At 35.9% G+C, this 27,658-nt stretch overlaps 2 protein-coding genes across 2 annotated transcripts in view; one reads left to right on the top strand and one right to left on the bottom strand.

Moving 5' to 3' along the window:
• Positions 1-17,375, top strand: part of LOC145999725 (uncharacterized) — a 241,021-nt gene extending 223,646 nt beyond the window's left edge. The window contains exons 5-6 of the mRNA XM_083137004.1: positions 8,962-9,180; positions 17,199-17,375. Of these exons, the coding sequence (XP_082993130.1) occupies positions 8,962-9,180; positions 17,199-17,375 (396 nt within the window). The remainder of the gene's footprint in view (positions 1-8,961; positions 9,181-17,198) is intronic.
• The window catches only part of LOC145999327 (uncharacterized), a 463,252-nt gene that overhangs the window by 373,260 nt on the left and 62,334 nt on the right, over positions 1-27,658 (bottom strand). The window lies entirely within an intron of this gene.

Below are 27,658 nucleotides of genomic sequence, written 5' to 3'. Positions count from 1 at the left end.
AAAGACAACTACATAAAAATAAAATAAAATGAATAATAAATAAATTTAAAAAAAATATGTAGACAAAATACATAACATAAACATACAAGTTACATCATAGTATTTGAACACAATCTCTGCTCTGCCAAAAGAAAATTCTTTACTTCATTTCGAAAAGATTCTATTTTAGATATGCTCGACATGCTCTTAGGTAGGGCACTCCATATTTTTGCTGCAAAATATGAAAACGACGCCTGATATGCCTGTGTGTTGCAGAGTGGAAGGTTAAATTTGAAATTATTTCTTGTGTGGTGGCTGTGAATACTGGTGCGAGGGATCAACATGTCTGCCAGATACGACGGCTTTCCAGATATAATAATTTTATGTATAAGGCAATATGTATGCAGTAGTCGCCTACGGCACATATTGAGGATATTCTTATTATTTATGGAAGGTAAAATATGTTCACGCCTGGGGATGCAAAATATGAACTGCATGCACGCATTTTGGCATTTTTGAATTTTTGCTTGTAAAGTTTTATTTATTCTACCAGAGTATACTACGTCACAGTAGTCGAGAAATGGATATATGAGTGTTTCAACTAATCGCTGCTTGATTTCTGAAGATAATAGTTTGTTAAATTTAAACAAGAATCTAAGTGTTCCAAATGATTTATTGATTTGGCGGCTAATATGCTCATCCCATGATAGACGAGTGTCAAATATCAGTCCAAGACTTTTAACTACTTGAGCTCTAGGTATGACATCATCATTTATTTTAATTGTTGTATTAGTGTGCTCGACCGAACCAATAGCATTTTGAGTTCCAATAAATGTATAACATGACTTATTAGCATTAATTTTAAGGCCATTTGCATCACACCATGTTTTTATCGCACCCAAATCATTACTTATGTATTCAATACTTATTGCAATTTCTGTTGGATTGAATGATTTGGTTAGATGAGTGTCAACAGCATATGAATGTACGTTACAGTATTTGACAACTGAGGGTAGGTCTGCAATATAAATCGTAAACAATAAGGGATCTAGTATAGATCCTTGTGGAACTCCAGATGAAATATATAAATTATTAGATAATAAAGTAGGCGACAGTTTTACACGTTGATTTCGGTTACTTAGATATGAAAAATACCAGTTAAGGGTAGATTGTGAAAAACTGTAATATTTCAGTTTACTGAGTAGTAATTTATGTTGTACCGTATCAAATGCTTTGGACAGGTCCAATAATATTAATGCAGTGAGGAATTTCTTATCCATAGCCTGGAGGACGTCATTTGTGACTTTCAGCAAAGCCGTAGCAGTGCTGTGTGCCGGCCGAAATCCTGACTGTGAGGGTGGAAGAATATTGTTTTGGTCAATGAAGCTAAATGTCTGTTTATAGATTATTTTTTCTAGTAGTTTTGAACACACAGGCAGAACACTAATAGGTCGAAGGTTGTTTACATTAGTTGGTCGGGTCGTCTTAGGGAGTGGTGTTATCAAAGCTTCTTTCCATTTCCTGGGAAATACGGATTTCTCGAGCGAAAAGTTAATAATATGTGTGATAATAGGCAAAATAAAAGGTAGCGATAACTTCAGCATTGTAGTTGATATTCCATCTGTACCAATAGCAGTAGACTTGATTTTGTACAAACATTTTCTTACAGTATAGTCATCCACTTTTTTAAAAGCAAATTCGGGAAGCATATTATTAAATTTTTGGTTACTAAATTTTAAACATTCTTGAGATATCAGACGTTGGTCGATATTTAGACTATCAATTGAATTAATAAAGTGTTCATTTATCTCGTTCGCAGGGGAGATCATTTTTATTAGAGCCAATGCCTACAGATTTCAGTTGCTTCCATAAATGCTTTGGTTGTCTTGGTGTTTTATTGATGTTATGCTCAAAGTAACACTTCTTTCTTGACGAATAACGGATGTCGTGAAATTTCTCAGTTCTTTGTATTCCTTCCATGCAATTTCACTTCCGGTTCGTTTGAATTTACGAAACGCATTGTCCCTTAGTTTCATCAACAGCTTCACATTCTATGTAATCCACGGCATACGTTTGTTACGAACTCGTGTTTTACGGACTGGCGCGTGCTTGTCAAAGAGATCAAGTAAGTTAGCATTGAAATACACTACTTTCATATCCAAGTTATCGGTGTTATATATTTTTCCCCAGTTAATTTTTTCTGCATCCTTCACGAATTTATCATAATCAATATCACTGTATTTTCTGCGGTATATAATTCTGTTCACGTTTTCTGGTTTGGTATACACAAGTACAACGTGCGTCATTCTATGATCGCTATTGCTGACTGGCTCACCGACACCATGTTGGATTATATTTTGCATGTTGCTGACAAACGTCAGATCAATTAATGACTTAGTCGTGGAGGTTATTCTGGTCGGTTTATTGATTATTTGCGTTAATTGAAATTGATTAAACAAATTTTGAATGTAAACGACGTCAGCACAGTCTGGATGCAAGAAATTAATGTTGAAATCTCCAGCTATCACAAGGTCATTAACTAAGGGATACATTTCGGTCAATATATCTTCTAAAATTGACAACTGTGTATATGGAATATGCTTAGGCCTGTATACGGCACAAATACCGAGACGTTCCTTTTTTATTTCAACCGTAGCTGCAAGGTACTCAACGTCAAACTCTCCTTCGATTTCGAAAGACAACGAATGCAGTTTTAGTCCCTCCCGTGCGTATATGCAGACACCCCCACCCATGCTGTAATGGCGATCAGAGCGTATTAAGTCATAACCTTGGATTTTCAATGCATTATCCGTTATATTGCAAGTTAACCACGTTTCTGTTATAACAAGAATGTCAATCTGTTTCTCTGTAATTTCGATGCATATTTCCTGAAGTTTGGGGAATAATGACCTGACGTTTACATTTGCTATTTTGAGACCCAGAGAGCAGCCGGTTCTTTTGTCAACGGCGAGAGGGTGACGGAGGACATGCCCTAGAGCAGTGGAGTTCATTTCAAGGGGGGTGGTAGGTTCTGTTAGAGGCATAACGGTAGAAGTAACTCCTGGAGGGTTGCAGAGCAGAGAGAGGTTGCAAACTCACTACATTTATCCGCAGATGCATAAAGGTCACAAATACAAATAAAAGTTTTCTGCTTTTTACGCTACTTTTGATCATTAGAAACTTATGAATATGTTTTTTTTGATTTACTAACAATTAAACTTTGCTTATGAACAAGAACGTAACTCACATTTACGAAACTAAACTGTAAAATTATGCAGTTGAGATAAAATATTGAAAGTAGTAAACAATAATGAAAGAAGCAAAACACGTATATATCAAAGAAAAGAGGAACTTAAACAGGTAGAAGCTACAACTTAAGACTAAATGTGTTCCCGATAAATAAAAATTATAAGAGTAATGTGATGTTTAAATTTTATGTTATGAAAGGTAAAAGAGATTTTAAAAAATGATAAAGTTTACCGATCACTCATATCTTCCGGTAAGCGTTCAAAGTTCATCTAATTGCTTTTTGCAAGTAATGAAGTGCTTCACGTTTCCAATGTTTATTACGATATTCCCATCTTGGGTCCAACAGTTCTTGTAATTGTATTTGCTCGTCGCCAGTTTCAGAAGCTCGAGACGTGCGCGGCAGAGATCTTCTGTGATGGTGATATTAGAACCCTTCAGTTTCAGTTTATTTCGAAACACACTTGCTCTCGCACGGTAATTAGTAAATTTAACAAGAATGGCTCTGGGCTTATGGTGATTAAATTTTTAATTATATTGTTCAATGTTCATTATTTAAAATCGATCTACTCAGGAGACATTTACTGTGGTAACACATGGTTAAGAAGTATAGATCGACCACAAGGAAAAAAACCTTGGGACGAAAAGTCCCCGCACAGCTTTCCCTTCTTCCCTCCACCTCGGGCCATAAGGAAGCATGGTCCTCTCCCCCCTCCCCTACTCGCGGGGTATGGTGCACAGGAGTCGTGGGTCTGCGCAGGTTGTTTTGCTCATGGTTCCACTATAGTACTGGTTTACAGCATAAATGCACAATGCAAGAACTGTTGATTAACAACTAGCATCTAAAAGCAAAAACCTGAAGGTAATTTTGTAGATTGTCCTGGACTATTGTATTTTCATACCAGAACATATATAATTGTAAACATGTTATAGGGAATTATCCAAAAACGAACGAATGGTGCAGTGCAGAAATTATTTGAATGGCCATGAATTAATCTGATGAGTGCATGTTGAAATCTTATTAGCCAAACCACATGATGCAAGAGTAGTTACAGTCATCAGATTAAAGTTGAGTCTTTAAGATTTTCTATGTTTGTCATTATGCTATTGATAAATAAAAATTATTGTTTGATCATTTGCACAACCCTAAGGCAAAGGAAATTTTGTAACTGGGTTATTCTGGTTATATGTCTTCATCGGGCGAGTGGTTATCAATAATAATCGAGAATTATTGAAGGTCTTTGATAACTTGAAAATATGTAACCTTGGCACAGTACAATTTAGATATATGTGGCAAAAGTGAAACAATTTGTAGACGTTGATGTTCCACATGAAAATTCTTGCAAATAAGAAAATAACTGTTCCCTAATTAGAATCTTACCTCCATGAAAACATGACGCACCAATAGGCATTAATGAATTAGGATTAAAATTTTATTTATATTGTTCAATGTGCATTATTTAAAATTGATCTACTCGGGAGAAATTTACTGTGGTAACACATGGTTTACGGCATAAATGCACAGTGCATGAACTGTTGATTAATAACTGGCATCTAAAAGCAAAAACCTGAAGGTAATTTTGTAATTTGTCCTGGGGGGGGGGTCATGGACTATTGAATTTGTATGCCAGAATATATACTTAATTATAAGCATGTTATTGGGAATTAACAAAAAATTAACGAATGGTGCAGTGTAGAAATTAATTATTTGTGAAGTGAATTTTCAATTATTGGTATGGGCATGAATTAATCTCATGAGTGCATGTTGCAATCTTATTAGCCAAACCACATGATCCAAGAGTAGTTACAGTCATCAGATTTTCTATGTTTGTCATTATGCTATTGATTAATCAAAATTATTTTTTGATCATTTACACAACCCTAAGGCAAAGCAAATTTTGAAACTGGATTATTCTGGTCATATGACTTTGTCAGGATCATTTAGGGCCCGATCTATGATCAAAGTTATGTCGACCAGGAAACCCATTACATGCTGGACCATTTGTTATGGATTGACCCATATTGGTTTATTACTAGACATATAGCATAAGCCATGTGGTTATTCATCTAGTCACACACACTTCTGGGATGTAATGATCCCATTGTAAGTTAATGAAATTGTTACCACCCAGAAGTGTTCATCACTGTACTCTGGAAAAGTAAATGTTAAAATGCAGGTTTTCATTTTCGAAAACAGAAGTCTGGTTACATTCATTTATTGAAAGGGTGAATGTGTCATTCAGGCTCTTCATGGGACATGTTAAAATTTCTTTCAGATTAAGAAAATATTGTTTTGTATCAGTGACCAAATGCATCCTGGTCTTTGAACAACAGCCAATTCTACTAAAGTTCAGAGTATTAAATAAATACAGTCGAAACTGGTTATAATGACTCCGAAGGGACCGCCAATTTACGATTGTTATAGCCGAAAGTTGCACAAACCGTTCTTTTTTTCCCTAAACATTTCAAATCCATAAGTATTATGTTTTATACTTGCTGTATGTGCTATAATAGTCATGAATGAAACATCATCGTTCCAGTTACTGTATTAGAAAAACTCTGGGGTCATATTTTAAAACAAGCCAGTTTCATCTGCATTGAATAGATCATCTTCACACAAAGCTGGCCACTTCTTAGATAGCCCCTTGTCTGTTACGCCATCAGGTACACCGGCAGCTTCGCCACAAATTTTCCTGGCGACAATATCATGGCGAGTTCAGAAACGTTGTATACAAGAGGAAGAACAACTGAAGTTCAAATTGCCCAATCGACGTGCAAATCGTGGCTTTCACTTGCAGAATAGGTCCATTGATCAGTACATTACTTGTTCTTTACTGCTTAAACCATCTAAGTAAAGCTTCTTCAATGTCTTTGTGCTCAGATGATCTTGCCCACTTGATTTTTAGAGAATTTTGTTTGAAAACACACTGCATTTCCAAATTGTAGAAATTGTTGAGTGTGATACACACAATTCCTTCGCGATGCAGACGTTTGTTTCCCCATTTTCTAATCGCCATATTATGTGTGAATTTTCTTCAATATTAAACACTTTCCTTTTCTTTGGCGACATCTTAACAACGATGCTTACCTTGACTATTTAACAGACATACTGATTTGAAATCTACAATCTACTGAAAACTAGAATTTGAAAATAAGGGTTGCATTGTTGTCAGCAATCCCCCTGCCCAAAAAAAAATCAACATTGGATGTTATAGCCGATACATTTCTCCGAAAAAGTGATAAAAATATGTGAGTGATGTCGTTCTAAGAGATTTTTTAAATATAGTGTTTATATAGGTTTTAGACGGGACTGCTAGATTTCACCGTTACACTAAATACGTAGTTACAAGCAATGTTGCTATCAATGGTTTCGACTGTATTTGTATTTTTTGTTACATACTATCTGGCACCTTTGGCCAATTGCATTGATGAGGATGAATGATGATTGGATAAAATCGATGAAGTAACACCTATGACATATCACAATTTGAACCCAAAACCTTTTACATAAAATGACTTAGGTTGACCTCACAACATGCTTTTCCAACAAAGCAGAAAAAGTAATAAATAGTGGGTATGAAGGAAACTAAACAAGGATATGACATATATCACTTAATTTATATTAATATTATGTAACACTACAATATGCACTTTGATGTTTTATGAACTTAGAAGAAAGCGTAAGCATTTATTGTTGTATGAGGTTTGACACACATACTATTTTTTCCATTAACATTCCTCACCTTGTGCCAAATTTCAGGCTCCTTGCATATTTGCCTTAAAAGTATGTTATATTGTGTCCCTAAAATACATCACAAGTTGGGACTTCTGTCCCCGGCTGTGTTTGCAATTATCAACCTTTATTTGTTTGAATGTAGTTCTCGCAAACGCCCGAGAGCTCTGCTGGTCATGCCTTCCTTCTCAGCAATAGCAAAATGAGTAAACTATTCTGTCGTTACAACTACTGGAAGCAACATGACTTAGTTCCATGCACGCGTCTACAAGGCCACACACATGCACGTCGAAAGCAACGAACCTGAGAATGGGGGCAACTGCATTGAAATGCTTCTTTGAGTATTGTGTTATAACTGTGTGAAATGAACAGTGCTCAGAGTTTATTTCTTCTACAAGTAACAGTTCCGTGATATATGACGATGTTTTGGAAGATTGAACTACCAGATTTTTGTCATGCCCGCAACATTTGTACATACGTCCTCAAGTATTAGATTTGAGTTCCGATACGAGACAGACAGACAGACAGACAGAGAAGACAAGCACTGAAGCTTTCCACCATCCACCTTAACTGTCCGACACCTGGGTTCCAGTGTTGTGGAAGAAGGGGGATGCAATATGAAGACTTCATCCAATAATCCAATCACTTCTCTGGATCACAAAAGGGGGCACGTTATCAAGAAGGTATATGCAAAGTGAAAGTGACAGTGAGAAATTTACCATTGCTGCATTCTACTACACAAAACTGTCAAATTATGTCACGAGTATTTTTGTACTCAACACACACAGAAGTTCGAACTAACTTATAAGTTGCGAAAGAAGTATTTCTGCATTACATAATAATGTGTGCTTATCTTGGTTAAACCAGATGCTTGTCATCGATTGATCTATTGTTGTTTAAACAACCTAATTATTTATTTTCATTTGCATTTGTACCGAACTCACCCACCAGTAGCGCTGTCAGCATTGTTCCTCAAAATGGTTACTTTTACTGGTGCGGAACGTGTTCGCTGTGTGTTTCGGTTTCACGAGATGCAATCAGCAACTTCATTGCAACATATGTAAGTTTCGTACGGAGTATCGTAAGGCACCTAAATTTGCACCAAACCTTTGTTGAGACTGGTTGTTCTGTATGACAAGGAAAATCACCAGGACGTGCACAAGTTCCTGAAGCTGCTGTGGAACAACTCAGCGAACACTTTGCCCGGAGTCATACGAAATCATCACGACATCCATCACGTGAGACTGGCATTCCACAACCAACTGTTTGGCACATATTACATAAACGCTTGCTATTGAAGCCATACAAACTAACAATGGTTCAACACATTATGGATGCAGATAAAGTTGCTCGCCAGCAATTTTGTGTGCAAATGTTGGATAGAATTGCAGATAACAAGACATTCCTAGACAATATCATTTTTAGTGATGAGTTAATATTTCACATCAGTGGAAAGGTGAACACCCATAACTGCAGAATATGGGGTAGTGAAACCCCCATGAAACTCTGCAGCATATTCTTGATAGCCTTAAGGTCAACGTTTCTTGTGCCCTTAACAAACAAAAATTGTATGGCCTGTTCTTTTTCCAGGAGGCAAACATAAATGGTATCGTGTATCTCGAAATGCTACAAAATTTTATGTTTATCTGGATATATTACAAAATATTCTAATTCCTCAGTTCGACAATGATGACCAAGATGTACACCTTTACTATCAGCAAGAAGAGGCACCACCTCACTACCACATAGCAGTCAGAGATTTTCTTGATACCCGATTCCCAGGTGGGTGAATTGGTCATACAGTTCCAATTGCATGGCCCCCTCACTCCCAAGATTTGACCCTGCTAAATGTTTTCTTGTGGGGTTTCATTAAAGATCAGATTTTGTAATTTTGTACAACCCTTACCTGCTTGAGTTACTGGTGAAAATGAAAATGACTTCAGGTAGGATGTATGCCGGCATTAAAATCACACTGTTTATAATTTGTTTTTTTTTTTTTTTAGCAATTTCATTATATTCTAGGAATTAGACAGATTAATGAATGTCAAGCGTCGCCTGAGGGAAAGGCAAGATTGGATGCCGGAAAGGTTTACAAGTTCACCAGCGAGTACCTGGAGATGTTCTTGAGAAAAGATTTTGCGGAGAGGAGCAAGAAACATGAAATTGACTTGGGACGATCTGTACCAATCAAAGTCCCCACTCGTGTACTATGTGGAATGCAGGTAATTTGTAGAATATTCAAGCAAGATGCTTCCACAGACAATATCAAGGGGATGAATAATCTCCTACCACATTTCAAGTCCTGCTGGCAGTTACTCTTACATAACACTCTCAGGGCTCCTCAGTGTCACTGTCCTTGATTGAGTAAACATTGTTTTTTCACATAACTGCAGAAAGGGCCTCTCTGATTGTGTTCTGGTAAAGCTATCACCTAGTGATGAAGGTGTCCCAGGTTCAGTCCCTGGTGGAGGCATAGTGGTTCACCCCCTCTTTAAACTGAAGAAACCATCCCAAGTAGGTGAGCATAAAGTGGTCTTAGACCAAACAAGTTTTATTTAACTGCTGGGAAAGAAATCCTTCATTGCATTGGAGCAGCTTTTTTTCCATTACAGCAAAGTACAGAGCCATGAATGACACAATGAGACATTCTGATTTTGCACCTTACATTTCATGTCAGCATAGGATCCACTTGATGTAATAGTTTCATCAACTCTTTCCAACAGAGTTTTCATTTCTTATTTTCTATTTTGCATATTATTAGGAGCTGTGGTGGTCTAGTCATTATGGCATCTGACTACCACGTGGGAGACCCAGGGTGGGTGATCTAAGGTCGTAATTATTTCAACCTTGTTGCCGCACAAAGCAGCTCCAGGGATCACCCAGCCTCAAATCAATGGGTACCTGGGGCCCACCCTGCGGGATAAAGGTGGCCGGAGCATGGTGCCAATCTATATGCACTGCGAACCTACCTTGACCATATTATTAGCAGTATGTTCCTGCTACTTTTGTTTACCCCCGGTTCCCGTTCAATTGAGGCTGGGTGAGCCTCAGAGCCACTTTATGGCAGTCAGAGCGTACCAACTAGACCACCTTGGCTCCACGTAAGCATGCATGAGCATAATTTTAATGCTAAAAGCACCAACCTACGTAACCTACTCACAGAAGAATATGGGATGGCCCTCCTAGTAGTGTAGTGGCTTACGCTGTTGCCTTGTGATCAAGTGGTTGTCGATTTGATTCTTGGAGGAAATGTAATTTGCATAAAGCAGACTTGCAACATACTTTTTGTTAGCAAATATTGCGTTATAGTTGTGATGTGTTTGTGTGTGTCTTGTGTAGTAGTTGTGCTATCTAATGTGTTTGTGTTCGTCTTGTGTAGTAATTGTGCTGTCTAATGTGTTTGTGTTTGTCTTGTGTAGTAGTTCCTCCATTCATATTGGGGGTTAGGCGTAGAGCTGACAACTCTGCACTGTAAAAAATAATGTCAAGAAACAGCAATATAAGGCCATGGATGTTCCCAATGTAAAATATTCCGGAGGTAAAATAGTCCCCCGTTCGGATCTCCGGGTGGGGACTACTTTGGGAGGTCCCTGGACTAAGGATAAGATCTACGTTATGAATAAGGATATTAAATTAGGCACCTGGAATGTTCTGAGCCTTTACCGGCCTGGGGCATTTCAGTGTACAGTTAATGAGATAGTTAGGTATAAATTAGATGTAGTAGCTGTCCAGGAAGTTAGGTGGCCAAGAGAAGGGAATTGTAAAACTAAAAAATAAAATTTTTTCTATGGTGGTACTGAAAATCATAATTTTGGAACAGGCTTTTTCATAAATAATAGAATTATCTCGGCTCTTAAAACAGTAGAATTTATTAATGATAGGATATCATATGCAGTTTTACAGGGTAGGTGGTGTAAAATTATTTTAATAAACATACATGCACCAACGGAAGATAAAGATGATAATACTAAAGATGATTTTTATACAGAGTTAGAACAGGTCTTTGATAAATTTTCTCAGTATGATATGAAAATTCTGTTAGGTGACTGTAATGCACAGATTGGCAAAGAAGAGACATTTAAACACACGATTGGTAAAGAAAGTCTTCATGAATTAAGTAATGATAATGGTATAAGATTGATTACTTTTGCAACCTCAAAGAATTTAATTGTGAAAAGTACCACTTTTAAACATAAAGATATCCATAAATATACCTGGTCTTCTCCAGATGGTAAAACTCATAATCAGATAGATCATATTCTCATTGATAAGAGAAGGCATACTAGTATAATTGACGTTCGTACACATAGAGGTGCTGACTGTGCCAGTGACCATTATTTAGTAATTCCTAAATTAAGAGAAAGACTCTCAGTGATAAATCATAAGCAACAAAACCTAAAAGTTATAAAATTTGATACAGGAAAGTTTACTGATGAAAGAATTAAGAAAGATTACCAAATTAAACTGTCAAATAGATTTGATGTTTTGCAGGATTTAAATGATGATGAAAATATAATGAAACAGACGTAAATAAGAATTGGGAAGACATACGTAATGCAATAGAATCAGCAGCTAAAGAAAGTATAGGATACCATAAACCGAGAAAAAGTAAGCCATGGTTTGATAATGAATGTCATAATCTAATAGAAATAAGAAATCAGGCTAGACTTAGGTGGTTACATAACTCTCATGATACAAATCTAAACAATTATAATAGAATAAAGCAAGAAGTTAACCGCACGTTTAGAAGTAAAAAAGAGATTACTTGAAAAGCAAAATTAACGAAATTGAAACAAACAGCAAAAATAAAAATATCAGAGATTTATATAAAGGTGTATATGAATTTAGAAAGGGGTGGCAGCCTAAAGTAAAGTTGATAAAAGATAAAGACGGTGATTTTCTAGCTGACCCAAGCGATGTTCTAAATAGATGGAAGAACTACTTTAATGACCTTTTAAATGCCCATGTACGAGATAAATCAGAAGTAAATGAAGTACACACAGCAGAACCTTTAGTTCCAGAACCTAACTTGACTGAAGTTAAAGATGCTATTAAAAGGCTAAAGAATAACAAAGCACCTGGCATTGATTTAATACCAGCTGAGTTAATTAAATATGGTGGAAATTCATTAATATGTCAAATTCATAAATTAATTTGTTTAATATGGAATAAAGAAGAAATCCCTCAACAGTGGAAAGAATCCATAATTGTTCCTGTGTTTAAAAAAAGTGATAAAATGAACTGCAATAATTACCGTGGAATTTCTCTACTCTCAACAACATATAAAATATTATCTAACATTCTTTTAACAAGACTAACCCCATATGCTAATGAAATTATAGGTGATTATCAATGTGGATTTAAACGTAACAGATCAACTACAGATCAAATTTTTCACATCAGACAGACACTTGAAAAAAAGTGGGAATATAATCAAAATGTCCATCAGCTATTCATTGATTTCAAAAAAGCATATGATTCGGTGAAAAGAGATAAATTATATAATATATTAGTAGAGTTTGGAATACCTAAGAAGCTTGTTAGTATGATAAAAATATGCACCAGTGAAACAGAAAGTAAAATTTGTGTGGGTATTAATATGTCTGACAAATTTACAATTCATGATGGGTTAAAACAAGGAGATGCATTATCTCCATTGCTCTTTAATTTTGCCTTAGAATATGCTGTTAGGAAGGTAAAATAAACTAAAGAAGGACTAAAATTAAATGGTGTGACTCAGTTGTTAGCATATGCAGATGATGTAGACTTACTGGGGGATGATGTGAATACAATTAAGAATAATGCTAAAATATTTTTCAAAACTGCTAAAGAGATAGGTTTGGAAGTTAACAAAGAGAAAACTAAATATATGCTTACAAGCCAAAACCAAGTGTTAGGGATTAATCAAAATCTAATTATTGATAACAACTCGTTTGAACCAGTTTCCAAATTCAAATACTTAGGAGTAATATTAACAAATGAAAATTATATTAAAGAGGAAATAAAAAGTAGGCTTAATTCAGGAAATGCATGTTACTTCTCTCTTCATAAACTTTTGTCTTCTCGTTTAATATCTAAGAAACTAAAAGTTAAAATATACAAAACAGTAATTTTGCCTGTAGTATTATATGGATGTGAAACTTGGTCCCTTACATTGAAAAAGGAACATAAATTGAGAGTGTTTGAAAATAAGATCCTTAGGAAAATCTTTGGACCTAAAAGGGATGAGGAGACAGGTGAGTGGAGAAGGTTACATAATTTAGAACTACATAATTTGTATTCAGGTCCAAATATTATTAGAATAATTAAATCAAGAAGACTTAGGTGGGCAGGCCATGTGGCACGAATGGGAGAGGAAAGAGGAGTTTACAGGATTCTTGTTGGGAAACCTGATGGTAAGAGACCTGTAGGAAGGCCAAGACGAAGATGGAGGGACAACGTTGAGATGGACCTAAGGGAAATCGGTAGGGATGGAAAAGAGTATATAGATATTGCTCAAGATAGGGACAGATGGAAGGCCTGTGTTGCTGCCGCCATGAACCTTCGGGTTTAAGAAGGCTAGGGAGTTAGTTAGTTAATGAATGTTATTTACATATCAGCTGATAAAGGCATATAATTTTAATTGTATAGTTGACAAAACACAAATATTTGCAGAATACTTACAAAAGAGAATACTCAGAATTGACATTTTGAATTGTGTTTCTCATAAGGGACATACCTAGAGAGGAGACAATGTGTCATCACTTTGCCCACTCTGAATGGGCTGAGGCTCAGTCCAAAAGGTACAAAGTACAGACTTGAAGTATGGTCTTGGCGGAAGTGACGTCACCTAGTACAGTTCGAAAGCGCCAAGAACAGAAGCACGCAAGTGCACAGCACGCAGTACAGATGGTTGCTGACTAAGTCACGTGGTTTCTGCACTCATTGTTCATTTGTTTATAATCACGGAGGTAGAAAGCCAGCAACACAGGTAGGTATACGTTATGGGCCAGGAAGTTGTTGGTTATACTTCTTCTAACGTGTGGAAATGTATGTGTACGAACACTTGAAAATGCTGTGATTTCTATGGTGAAAAATAATTGTTTAAAACCCGAGGAAAACAACGAGGAGTCAGTTTTATCTACTGATCGTATTTGGCGCTGCAGTCGAAGTGCAATTCGAAAGACGTGTACTTCCAGTCGACGACTTGAAGACCGCACTCCAAGACCATACGCGGAGGATGCTCGCTTAAAGTACAGTCTTGCACCTTTCGGACACGGCCTGAGTCTTCTTATTGGAATTTCCAGAAAAATGATGTTTTATGTCGTCTGTATTTCCCTCATGCTAAACAGTGGAGACTTCCATCGGGATCTTGGTTATGATTAGTGAATGACAAATATATTTTGTATTTAATTTCAATTATCATTGTAATAACAATGTTTGAACATGAATAGGCATTTCTTTTAATGAATACCACTGTACAGTTGAATATTCAGAAAGTGAATGATTGGTAAATTCTTGGAAAATCTTAGCATAAAATGTTAACAACCGCATTGTATAAGTGTATGTATATTTATCATTTACTGTTGGTTTCGTTTTCTTTTTGGCTAATCAGGACAATGAAGCCTGCAACCTTCTGTGATGAAATCATTTGTCACTCAAAACACTCAACCATCAACGTGGCATTGTGTAGTTACCAATACTGATGAGGCTGTATATGATGAATGCGAATTCTCTGAATTCTGGGAATTATGTGAAATTTCTTTTCAACAATTCTTCATTTGTCCACATTGTTGCAAACTTATCTAGTCTAGAGACTGCAGTGATAGTAACATGATGCAAAATAACTCTTTGTTAGTTCTTATCTTGAAATGGATGCAAATAGCTGGCAGTCCAGATGCACCCACACATTTTAATAAACGTGGAAGTGGGGAAAAAAAGGTAGTCAAAATGAAACCAAGAGATAATTTATGATTTCAAGACAAGAAAAGTGGTGTATAATAAGCTAAACACAAAAACCCATATTTCAAGTTTATCACAATAAATTTGGAGAACATCTATGTGGTGGTTAGTTGTTATAATCGTGACATATTCTTAATGGAAAAAAATGAATGTAAAAGTTACAAGGGCTAAGCATTTATAATCTCAAAGTCCCTGTGACTAACATAAATCGAATTTCTTGATGCTATGTCGAATTAATTCACATTGGCAACATTAACAGTGGTGCTAACATTCAACTGATGCAACACCATCAAGTTTCAAGTGCATTTTCATTCTTCTGTAACTACCATGTAAAGAGGAAAACTTTGTGTAAGGCAGATTGCTTCCACAATCACCAACACTTTACTTGACATTCATTTTGCATATTATATTAGGTGTAACTTCTTGTAGATAAGTGTATTCCTGATCATATGCAGGCCTCAGATAATGACTCAATTCTGCTCATTTTTTATAATTAATTCTAAAAGTTTCTGCATGAAGTTACATTTTTCCAGCTGGTAGCCGATTGCATTTTATTCTTACTTATTATTATATTTTAGAGAGTTTGAAAATCCAAAGTCATAGTTCTGTATTTAAATTTCAGTATTTTTACATTAAAACAAATTAATGTAAATTCCTGTCGATGGTTGACAGGAACACCACACTTAGATTCCCCTACTACAACAGGTAGCGCTGGGAAATACCAGACGACATGGACACAGACGAACATTGAACAACAGGGCACCTAGCGGCAGCCGGAGAACTACAAACATTAGAAGCACGCCAGGCAACAGTACAATAAGTTCCAATGAGGTGGTGGCAGTGGCCACTGAAATTAATAGAACAAAGAAAAAAGGATAAAGTGAGTACTAGTTTCTCTGTATTCATGTACTACCACGTCTCTCATTTCCCAATTATGAATAAATAATTTATATGAAAATATAGTGAGTTTTGTTATGCATAGTACCGCATGTCTGAATAATCAGATGATTGTGAAATGTGCAGATTCTCTGGGCACACAAAAAAAATCTATACAGTTGGATTTTGTAATTAACATGATTGCTGTGTGAAGACAGAATTTAAGACAGGTTTGAAATCTTTTGATGACATGTGAGGCTCTGATTGCATAATTTATTCTTATTCTTTTGATTTGTTCAACTTTTCTTTAATTTTACAAATGATATAGGAAGTTAATAAGCTATTATAAGACAACATGAATTCACACATACAACTTCCAGTATGTAACATTTTCTACTGGGCCAGGCTTTGCACAGTGGTCCAAGCAAATTCACCATTAACTAGAAGTTGTGAAAATAGATTCAGTACACTTGTGATTCAAGAACAGAAAGCCACTGGAATATAAGAATTCTAGAATTGAAAGCTACCCGTGGTTATAAGATGAGAGTCATTTTCTGATGATGTAATATATTTTACTTTGTAATAGGATAGACCCTTTTATCCAGTTAGCTTCATCTCTTTACAAATCTTTATTGATGCCAATTCAGGTTTGAAACTTAGTTTTTGTACTTCTAAACTAATCTTAAAGTGATGTCTCATAATCTGTTCTTATGTAGTGTTGCATTTTTAATGTGCCATAACTCAAGTTTGTGAATAGAGTAACAAAGCAACAAACAACCAGAAGTTAATGTTTCAAGTTTCAAGATTAATTCATTCTTGCCCTTTTTAATAAAATGGGAAATGTTATTGAGTACATGATATTTTTCCAAGAAAACTGCTTCTTCGTATTTAACACCTTGATCAATCATTCAGCAATACAGGCACCCTTCATAGAACCAGGTTCTGGATGCCATGAAAACGGGCAATCCTGAAGGAGTTCATGAAAACTAAATCACATGTTGAAGTTACCCTTCAGTCAGTGCCAGACTATAGTAAATATGACCTGAACATCAGCAGGGGACCAAGAAGAGAGATTACAAGACACACACATTTACTTCTTGTCACTTGAGTCACTTCAGATATACTATAAATCTAAGAAACTATGAGAAGCTCTTTGTCAAAACTTTCGACAGTCATTGAAAGGGTTTTTAGAGAAATCAAAGTAATAAAATTTTATGCAAACAACTAAAAAATAAAAATGAAGAAAAAATAATGGAGCTGAGTTACCTGAAATATTTAGACAAAGTTGAGCCTCTTGTGGAAAATATCTTCAGAAAGCGAAATTGGAAACAAGTCAGCATTCTTCTTTTTTCAATTCAACGATTGGACAACAAATGTAGTGCTGGCAGCTGCCAAGTTGCTTCTTCCTGCTTCTATTCTTCAGGATGTAGGTGGAAATGTTAAGGTCAACTCACTCATGAGCTGGACAAAGAGTGATGCAATTCCTCGCATGGAAATGCAAAGTTTAACAATACCAGAATATCAGGTTGAAGACAGTGCCAAAATTATTGTCAGAAAAAGAGTAATGTTGTGGTTGGCCAATCCAGCTTTAGATGACTAGCCACAAAAGTGGTAATGAAAAGTCTAATTCAGAATAAGCACAAGAACTTAACTAACTAATTGTTCTAAAATTTTTAAAGATTGCAACCACTACCAGGTTAGGGGTGGCAACAAAATCCAGGTAATGGGTATCCATATTCAAATCATCTGATATTCATTCATTTTGGACACAACAGATAATCTGAATATCCTGATAATTCGGATAGTACAGAGCTGATGGATGATTTGTATAATGGAACCACCAGCAAATGAACCTGTGCAGACCCACGACTCCTGTTCACAGCACTTCTGCAGGGGCAGAGGTAAGCATGATTCCTTGTGGACAAAGCGGAACGTTTCGAGGGGAGAAGCATTTTAGCAGAAGGTTATTTTGTTTGTGGTCACTCTGTAGGATATCCGTGTAGTGAAATATGAAAATGACAAATAAAAGATTGGATAGCCTGTAAAACAGATATCTGGATAATCCAGATAATTCAGATATCCAAATTATCGGTATATCTTCATATCAGAATATCTGATGTTTGGATATTTGAAATCCAGATAGAAAATTTTCCAACATCTGGATAACATTTTATCGGGATTTGGCTATCCGTATTTCAGATCGCACTAGTATGTTGTAGTAGGTGGATGCAAACAAATACATAATGTGAATAGGTGTGACTTGCACTTTGAGCAATGAAAAATAGATGTGTGATGGGTAGAATTTCTAAATGTATTAAAACGAATTATGGCATAAGTCCATAATTGTTAAAATTTACTGGGTGTACATTTCAAATGTTATACTACAGAATTTACATATGTGACTGTAAAATCAAGTGCAAAAATCCCAAGAAGAAGCAGAAAAATCAAAATTGCAAACCTACTAAGAAATACAATATGGAAAATAATCTAACACAGTTATTTTTAGTGGTTATTATTTTATTTTATCTGCGATGTTTCGTTCTGGTTGTATGTATCTCTTAGTGTAGCTTGAGAAAGTTCTGGGAAACCAGAACGAAATATCGCAGACAAAATAAAATAATAACCACTAAAAATTACTGTTAGATTATTTTCAATCTACGAAAAGTGGTTATGCGCATCTTTAAGAACACAGGAATACAATATACAGCAGCTGAGAAAGGAAAAACATGGAGCGAGGTCAAGGAGTTGGCACGTCACAGAGCCAAATGGAGGCGTCTCACTGAAGCCCAATGCTCCTGATGGAGCAAAAGGAATTAAGTCAAGTAAGTTAGTCTAAGGGCACAGTGCAGGTGGGTAGTGTTGGCTTGGAAACTATATGATAAGTGGTGGAGTAACCTAAGTGCCATCCTAGAATCTGTCAATCATGAAGAACTTATTCCTTTCAAAACTTTTATAGAAGGCTTGTCTCCTTTGACAGACCTTAATTCAGATATTTTAATTCCATTAATGAAACGAGTTTGAGTTCAGGGTAAATGAATTTAGCAGAACTGCTACTCTTGTACAGAATAACACCTAGAAACTATGACAAAGCCATTGAATTGCATCCTACATAAGTATTTCATATACAGCACAGCACACATACTAGGGTTGAGAGAACACTACCCTGAACAAATACGAATCTTACTCATACGAATTTCTGCTGATATAATTACGGGGAAGTATGTCTCAATATGAGCCAGCATTGGCAAAATCTCTTGAGTTTGAGGAAGAAAGACAGCAAGGGGGGGAGAGGGGAGGAAGGGGGTTGAGATTTGTTGCACAATCCATGCAAGTCACTCAAATAAAGAATATCAACCTGAGGCAATTGTTGAAAGAAAGCTGTTTAGACATTTGACATATGAATTTTATGATAAAGGGAGGGAGGGATGCAAATGTCCACAATTACTTTCAACCCTCTTGTAAGAAATTGTATGCTCTTCCCCACGGCACTCAGAGTTGACTGGGTATTTTTAAGTACTTTGAGTATCAACGACTGTTAGAAACGTTAGAAAAATTCAAAGAAAAGTAAAGACTTAGAAGAGCTTGCAACACTCTAAATAATGTATACAGTAAAAGCCAAGAAGTAAAAAGGTTTCATTCATTAGGCATTATTCCTCAAATCATACTAAAATTGGTTGTTGGCAATTACAACAAAAAAGGTACACATTTCCAGAATATGGTTGAACAAAGTTATAATTTTGAAATAACGTGTGGTAGCACTTTGGTTACCAGTCACTTCCTTATGTGCGAACTTTGGCTGAACATCATAGTGGGCAATGGTGGATGACTGATAGCGCAAAAACGAAAAAGTCATGTATTAATTAACTACAATAACTACTAGGGCTCAGCCGATACAGATACCGATGTATCCGTATTGGCCGATACAAGTGGTATTGGAAAGTACTGGTTGAAATTTTCCAACCGATACCTTCCGATACCATTGTTTTTGAGTTGCTAGAACCAAGGCCAAGAGCAACATTTGTCCTTTCCAAATGTTTGCTCACCCTTCCTTGAGACAGATTAGTTTTACAGAGAATTACTGAACAACCCCCCCTTCCTGGGAAGCAGATGATTGACAAGATCAAAGGCATGGATGGCTAAAGGGAAAGCTGTGCCCAAACTTCTCAAAGGCATGTAACTACCTGGTAGGTAAAGGCTGTGTGGAAACAGAAGACATATTTCATTTTAAATTCCTGCTTGCACGCTCATGGTGGATGTTTTAAAAACTAGCATTACTACCATGCTTGGCTGTTTCCCAGTCAGATGATTTCGGAATTCTTGCAAAATACGTGTGAAGGCCGCTGTGGAATTTGAGTTGTTTTATCTACATTGAAGTGACGCAGAAGGGTTGTGGATTGTATGATTTCTTCTTGCACTCTTCCCTTCTGTGTCTTTTATGTGACTGTTGGTATGAGTCTATACCACAGTGACTTGTTTTTGTCGCAAATGACAGAGAATGAAGGACAGCATGGCATAAAAAGGTGTTGTTTTAATAACTGTATTTGCATATATTTCGACGTTGCATTTCTCCCTCTCCAGGTTAACCCAAAAGGCAGGGATGAATAGTATTTACATTAAACTGAAGAAGAGACAATCCATCGATTTTTCTAATTTTTCTTTGTAACTGCAGTATGTTAAAAAGTCCAGCAACATTTCAAAAAACCTCAATGTTTGCACCCTCTGCGTCTACAGAGAAGTTCACAAAAAACTACCAAATGTCACAACACATTTTAAAGTATCATAATAATTTTTCTTTTTTTTTAAAAAAAAAGGGAGTTCCCGGTGCATATAGCACAATGACATGAAGGCACATTTAAGGGATGTGGGGGTAGGGCTAGATACATTCTCGATCTCGGCCATTTTTGGAGGTGTGTGATCAGAACCCTGACACTCCAGCTGCCTTTACCCCAGAAGGTTGGCCACAGGTATCCATCAATTTGAGGCTGGGTGAGCCCCAGAGATGCTTTAGGGATGGGGGGGAGAAGGCCAGAATAATTCTGAAATTACATCACCCATCCTGGGAATCGAACCCGGGTCTCCTGCATGGAAAAAGACACCCTACCGACTACACCACCATGACTCCAAGTATTATAATGCTGCAGGAGAATAATTAGATACTTATTTAATGTCATGAAAGGAATGTGATATGATGAATTCGTAACTAGCTTTTATTATTTTAAAATGGAATCAATTGCAAACACAGCATTTCCCAGCTGTGAGATGAGGTTTAGATGTTGCAAAATTATTATTCTTTTTGCTGAAAATTTCTAATTAAAAGTTGCATTTTCAGAAGGATGATCTAGAACTGGCCGGCCCTTCTTTACTATTTATGAATCATGAGTCACTGGCATTGTGTATTGCTTTATGAAAATTGGAAATTTGAAATATTACACATTTACAAGATTAAACAGGTATTCTTTAAAAAAAAATACGATTAATTTTACTTACGTTTTGTGAGTATCCGGTTTTACTTGAACGACATTTTGAGAACAACTGTTCCTTTCTTCAGGTTATTACATTACATAGGCTATTCAAAATACATCATAGCCACGTCAAATCTTTTCTCCCAAAATTCCAGGAATAAGTATATAGGTTTGGTTATTAAAAAACGAAAAATTGGAGTACATATTAAAACCCCTTAAAAACTTACAAGCCCTTCGTTATAGCTAAGTCACGGTATAAAAACCATCTCAGGTTAAAAGAACACTTCCACAATGAAACTGTAAAATGTTAAAACTATGTTTTATTGTGGAAGTGAAGGTTTTATACCGTGACTTAGATATAAGGGCTTGAAAGTTTTTAAGGGGTTTTAATATGTATTCCAAACAATTTCTCCCTTTTTAATAACCAAACCTGTATCCTTATTCCTGGAACTTTGGGAGAAAAGAATTGACGTGGCTATGATGCATTTTGAATAGACCATGTAACGTAAGAACCTGAAGAAGGGAACAGTTGTTCTCGAAACGTTGTTCAAGAAAAACCAGATACTCACAAAACGTAAGTAAAATTAGTCTTGTATTTTTTTAAAAAAATACCTGTTTAGTTGTTAATTGTGAGTAATTCGCACAACAATTAACTATGAATTTATTTCCTCATCAAAATTATTCAATATGTTAAGAAACAAACATTTAATGCACAAAATTGAACATGAAATATCACAATAATTTTCAAAGAGAAGATTTAAGCCCTATTTGAAAAGAGGTGGAGATTATCAGTGCAATAAACTTTATCACCATTAAAAATAAATTTGTCATTAACGTATCACAAAATCTGTGTCCATAACTGAATATAAATTTGCTAGTACAAGGTGGCCACTGTAGGATTATGATAAAATTCAAGTATAATTCCTGGTATCTAAGGCAAACTTTCCAGAAATTCAAGGGTACAAGCAGATCGTTTCTCTACTTCAATATATTACGTATTACCGCCTCTCACCACTCACTCACACACACACACACACACACACACACACACAAATATATTAACAATATAAAGCATAAATGAGATTCCATTGCATCAAAACATTCTAATGCAATTCAATTAAAAGGTTCAATTCAATATTTAAAATATTTTATTAAATATGTGAAGTTTACATTTGCCATTTCACATAATTAGACATGAAATACATCTACAAACACGAGTCGCAAATGTTACAGGATATACTAATCTATAAGAAATTGTTAATTGCATATGAATTTCAAACTCAAATTTACCTAATCAAGTTCAAGACATTTTGATATCTGGTAAAAATGTTTTCAATATAATTATTCAAGCATTGATTGGTTGATTTATTTTACATCACATCTCTGCCACTTTTTCCTAATTGCAAAAATGAGGATGAGTGAAGATATGATTAAATTGATGAAGGGATACTCACAAAGAACATCCATTCACAGGCTGGGATTCAAACCTAGGACCAGGGTTGTTAAAGGTCCATGAACCCATTAATTTTATTGGGTTCCCCTGCAGGACCAGAACCTTTTTCCTCGCACAATTTAAATTCGGTCCAAGTTGCGTATTGTTTCAATGAAATAAGATTCCTGGACTGTATTCTAATCAATCCTGGAAAAAGGTTACTGGATCATATTTTAATTGATCCTGAATAAAATTTCCTGGACAGTATTTAAATTCATGAAGGAAAAAAGGTCCTGGACCAAATTTGAATTCTTCCAGAAAAAAAAAAGTTTCTGGACCGAATTGCAATACATCCCAAAAAAAGTTCCTGGAGCGAATAGAAATGCTCTAAATATGAAAAGATTTTACAATGTCTAGTAGTCATTTACATTTGAGATTTTCTCTCCCAGTTGGGAATTCAGTTTATTTGCAATTCCTGGACCAGGGTTGATGGATTAAAAGGTACCTTCTAAAAATGTCTATGAGTACGTTATACATTGGAATGCCACACTGCGATTGTAGAAACCATAGCGAAGGAAAAACATCATAACACTGTTGTTCTCTCGTGAGCCACATTTCAAAAACCTCCCTTGTTGAAGTGTTACAGAATGCAATGAACCATATTAGTGTGATGTCACATTGAGTGAAAGCAAACCCGTCATGTGTTGCTCAGGCATCCGATGCTATCAATGAGGTAACGTGAGGCTGCACCTATCATAACAGGGACGGGCAATGTTGCTACATTAAGGGAAATTATTCTTTATGCAAGGAAATTCGGAGTAAGTGGGGCTGTTCATTGACAAACATTTCCGGTGCCGACTCCACCTCTGTCATGTCCCTAAAGAATTTTGTTCGTCACTTGGTTGCCCTAAGATTTACATTGCAGTGATTTGGGATGGCTATTCAAACGTTCTTTTCAACGAAGGCAACAAGCAAGTGAACGACAACAAGTCTGCGCAAGTAGTGACTTGAGAGGTCTCAACCAAGAGAAGGAACACACACGAGAGAATGGGGCTACATGGAGAGGGATAATGTGACTGCAGCATTTGCATTTCGCCCATTTGTGCCACTATGCGCGGCCTTGTTCCTTAGATTCTCGAAACAGCCAGCACCTGGACAAGTCTTTCATGCTCACAAGTGGACAATTGTTTTTCGTAAGGTCCGTAATGAGAACCAGGGTTGTTGAATGAACTTTTTTCTCCACAATTTAAAATTCGATCCAAGTAGCATATTGCTTCATTTCAATACAGAATTTGGACCCTACTTAAACTGATTCGGAAAACAAGATTCCTGTGACATATTTAAATTGATCTCGGAAAATGGGTTCTTCGACCGTATTTAAATTGATTCTGGAAAAAAGGTTCCTGGACCGAATATAAATAGATTCGGAAAAAAGTTTTCTGGACCGTATTTGACCATATTTAAATTGAGTCAGAAAAAATGTTCCTGGATGGAATTTAAATTCATCCAGAAAAAAGGTTTCTAGACTGTATTTAAATTTATCCGGAAAAAAATGTTCCTGGACCAAATTGAAATACTTCACAGATAAAAAGTTCCAATCACGAGTTTGGTGATTTCAGTTGGGAATATTCAGAAAATGTCCCTGCAGAAGGAGTTCTGTGGCCTGAAATCCTCCTTTGCCTACAACGTGTTGTGGATGTTGCATAAATCTACGGGGCTGGTAGAAATTGCCATTCAAATTTCACTGTTAGAATCTGCTTATTCCGGTAGAGTTAGGCACCACACACAATGCCATGCAGGGAAAAGAGTTTTTCAGGATCTATATGCCCAATTTGTATTGCCAGGGACTGTTCAGGTAAAACTTTTCATTTACAATATTCCTTGTGTTAGAAAGAAACAATAGGGACAAAAGCACTTAAAACACACAATATAGATAAATGGCGTTGTATTTCTAAAATGTTACATCGATCAATAAACACAATTCAGAATCATATGTTTTGGAGTCAGTTTGTTGGAATACATGTACCAAAAAAAATTAGGTTCATCCAAGATTTTATATGGACCTTATTGCATGCAAGTACTCAACAGAGTGAAATAAACCCACATTGCTGTTTCTATCCTAAAGAAATATAAATGATCTCTGATATTATATTCGTACATAAACGTTCACAGTTTTAGGAATTAAACATTGTTCATACAAAGAAATTTCAAACCAATGACACTTAGCAAGACAAGCTAAAAATAAAGGAAAGGCTGCACGAGAAGTTAAAATAGGAATCTATACGTATTCCATTACTGTACTCTACTTCCCTCTGGATTTTTTTCGCCTTTAGCAATTATCCTTGCCTACCAACGTTATACATTTGTCCTACCACGAGTTCAGAGAATTATTCTGTTTTATTATAATTTCCAATGCAGCTTTCTTTTACTTCCTCATGTAGCGATTTTCCGTAAAAACCCGGTTTAATATTTATAAAATTACCGAAAATCCTACAATTTCTCAACCTCAAGTGTTGTTTGCGGTAACCCGCTCATGTTACGAAAGAAGTGACGTAGTTCTAGAAACTCGCAATAGGTGGCAGCACCTGTCTTGCTAGCTCGGCTGTTTTCATAATCATGCCATCTGGTGCATGACGCAACCAGACCTGATGTGGGAAGTAAGCTTGAACTGACACACACAATTCTAATCACGTAGCAGCATGAGGCAGTTGTAATTGCCGTTTTGGCAGTTCGAATTGGCATCGCATGGACTTTGCCTTTTTCAGCAAATGCAATACCAGGGGGGTATGATTCATGTACTAGTTAGTAACGTCAATGAATTAGAATAGACGAACATTTGACGATTGTATGTGAAAACGTAGATGTACATTTGTGAGGGGGCAGAACTTGGAAATCAGCCCCATACTTCTTAGTGAATGGTGTGCTGTAAATACGTTTTGGGAAACACGACAGATACCTATACTAGTGCATGAAACAGCGCATTGAACTTCCAAATAAGGTATGAAAATTACATTCTTAAAGTGTGCCCACAGTATTTGGTGTTTTATTGTGCTCACCCCAGTTTTCCCAGTGTTAGAACAAACTAGTGCAAGTGCCCAAGAAAATAGTTCCGGTTGCATAATGCACGTTTACTAGTACTTTAAATGCACGAAACTTATTTAAATTAACTCCCCCAGTGAAGTTGCTCACTTTGAACTTCGTGGCAAATAAGTTTGAACAGATAAATCATTATTGAATTTATGTAATCGTGATTCTTGTAAAATTGGAAAAAGTACTGACCTAGAATTCTTAATTATTTGCAAGTAGAACATTTTGGTGTTACCAGGTTGTGTTTTTTGCAGCAAAACAAAAAACATTTAAGAAAGAAAGATCCCGTCACAAAAAGTAACATTTACTAATCGCGACATCATTGATTTTCGTCACGTTACATGCGAACACTTCTGAATGAAGTAAAGAAAGTAATTACTCCCGTAACCTTCTTTCCAAATGAGCATCTAGTTTAATGCACGTCCTTTTGTGTTAGTCTTGTAATTTATCGTAAACTACAAAAAGCATCGAGGTTCTTAAACAAAGCAATGAAATGAAAGCCACGTAGGTAAACATTGTAGTGTTGTATCTTATGAATGCCAAGTGTTGAACACTTGTTGATCAACCAAGTTTTTGATGGACAAAAAGTTATAGTTAAGTTTAAGCAAACATGTACGTTATAATATTGAAGAGTTTGCTAAAATTGTTATTTATCTTTTTACTCATTTATGCAAATGTTGGAATTACTGATTGATGAACTTGAAATTGACAAATGTGATGTTCGCAAAGTAATTGTTCACTTCTTGTTATTGCTTGCTGTTCATACAAAATTTATTAATGCAAGATAATCCTGTGAAGATTAGAAGTTGTTGTTAAAACGAAATCTTTGAACAAAGTTGCCAAAAATTGTTAATACTAAACTACGAGTACGATAATTTGACCTTGCCATACCAATCAATAAGTGTGGGCATACATGACTTGTGTAGTTAGTGGTGAAGGTAATAATAGTGATAATTATACTTTCCGTTACTTGTATGCAATTTTGGAAATTTCGCCTAACGCTTATTTTGCATTGAATTAGGCACAAAATCAGAAGCCTAGCATACGTCCCTTATTAAAAAAAATATCTGTAATTTAGCTATACACATGAGTAGCATATGACGCATATTTGATTGGGTCCAGATTACTATTACAATTGTAATTGAGGTGCTGTGAACAACACTGAAAACACCTCACGCCGCTTTCCAACTTCAGTAATTTTGTAAGGGTTCTGCAACGTTAATGTTTTTTTGATCTTTGCCTCTAAGATTTATAAATTGGTAGCTTACTTATTATTTTCATTTTCTTGTACCACCAAAGCACAATGTTAAACTCGACAAACCTAAAATCTAAACTATGAAAAACATGCCTCAGAAAATTTATGAAATAAAAGTGGCAATTTTTCACGTCCAAGGAGCAAAATTCCTGCATAATTCACGTATAATTCCCGGAGACAATAATTCATGCATAATTCCCAGTGAGTAGCCACACTGAGTCACTGCTACTGGTGATGAAGCTTCTTTCTTTCCTTGGTACTTTGGCTAAAAAAAAATTCTTGAACAATGGCTAGCTATTTAAAAAGCCCACATCCTGTTATGAATGGTTATTTTTTTTACAACTCCCTGCTGGAAATTTCTAGTTCTCAGTAAACAAATTCTACTGTTTTCAAATGTCTTCTACTGTGTACTGTGAAATTTACTAAAATCCTATTGCAGATCTACTGTACAGCTACTGTGCTCTACAGTAGGACTACTGTACTGAAAAAAGAATGTGAATAATTATGCATAATACTTGCTACAATATATTATAAAATTATTTATTGATTCCAAGAATAGGCAAAATCCATTTTTGACACCATATATTCAGTAATTTTGAGATTTTGAAGTGCATTGGAAAAAACAGTACATTAACTGAATTTCTACT

Source organism: Lepisma saccharinum, chromosome 15 (genome assembly GCF_977018435.1).
Source record: "Lepisma saccharinum chromosome 15, izLepSacc3.1, whole genome shotgun sequence".
NCBI classification, from domain to species: domain Eukaryota; kingdom Metazoa; phylum Arthropoda; class Insecta; order Zygentoma; family Lepismatidae; genus Lepisma; species Lepisma saccharinum.
Note: the sequence above shows the minus strand (reverse complement) of the source record. Positions and strands in the feature narration are given on the sequence as shown.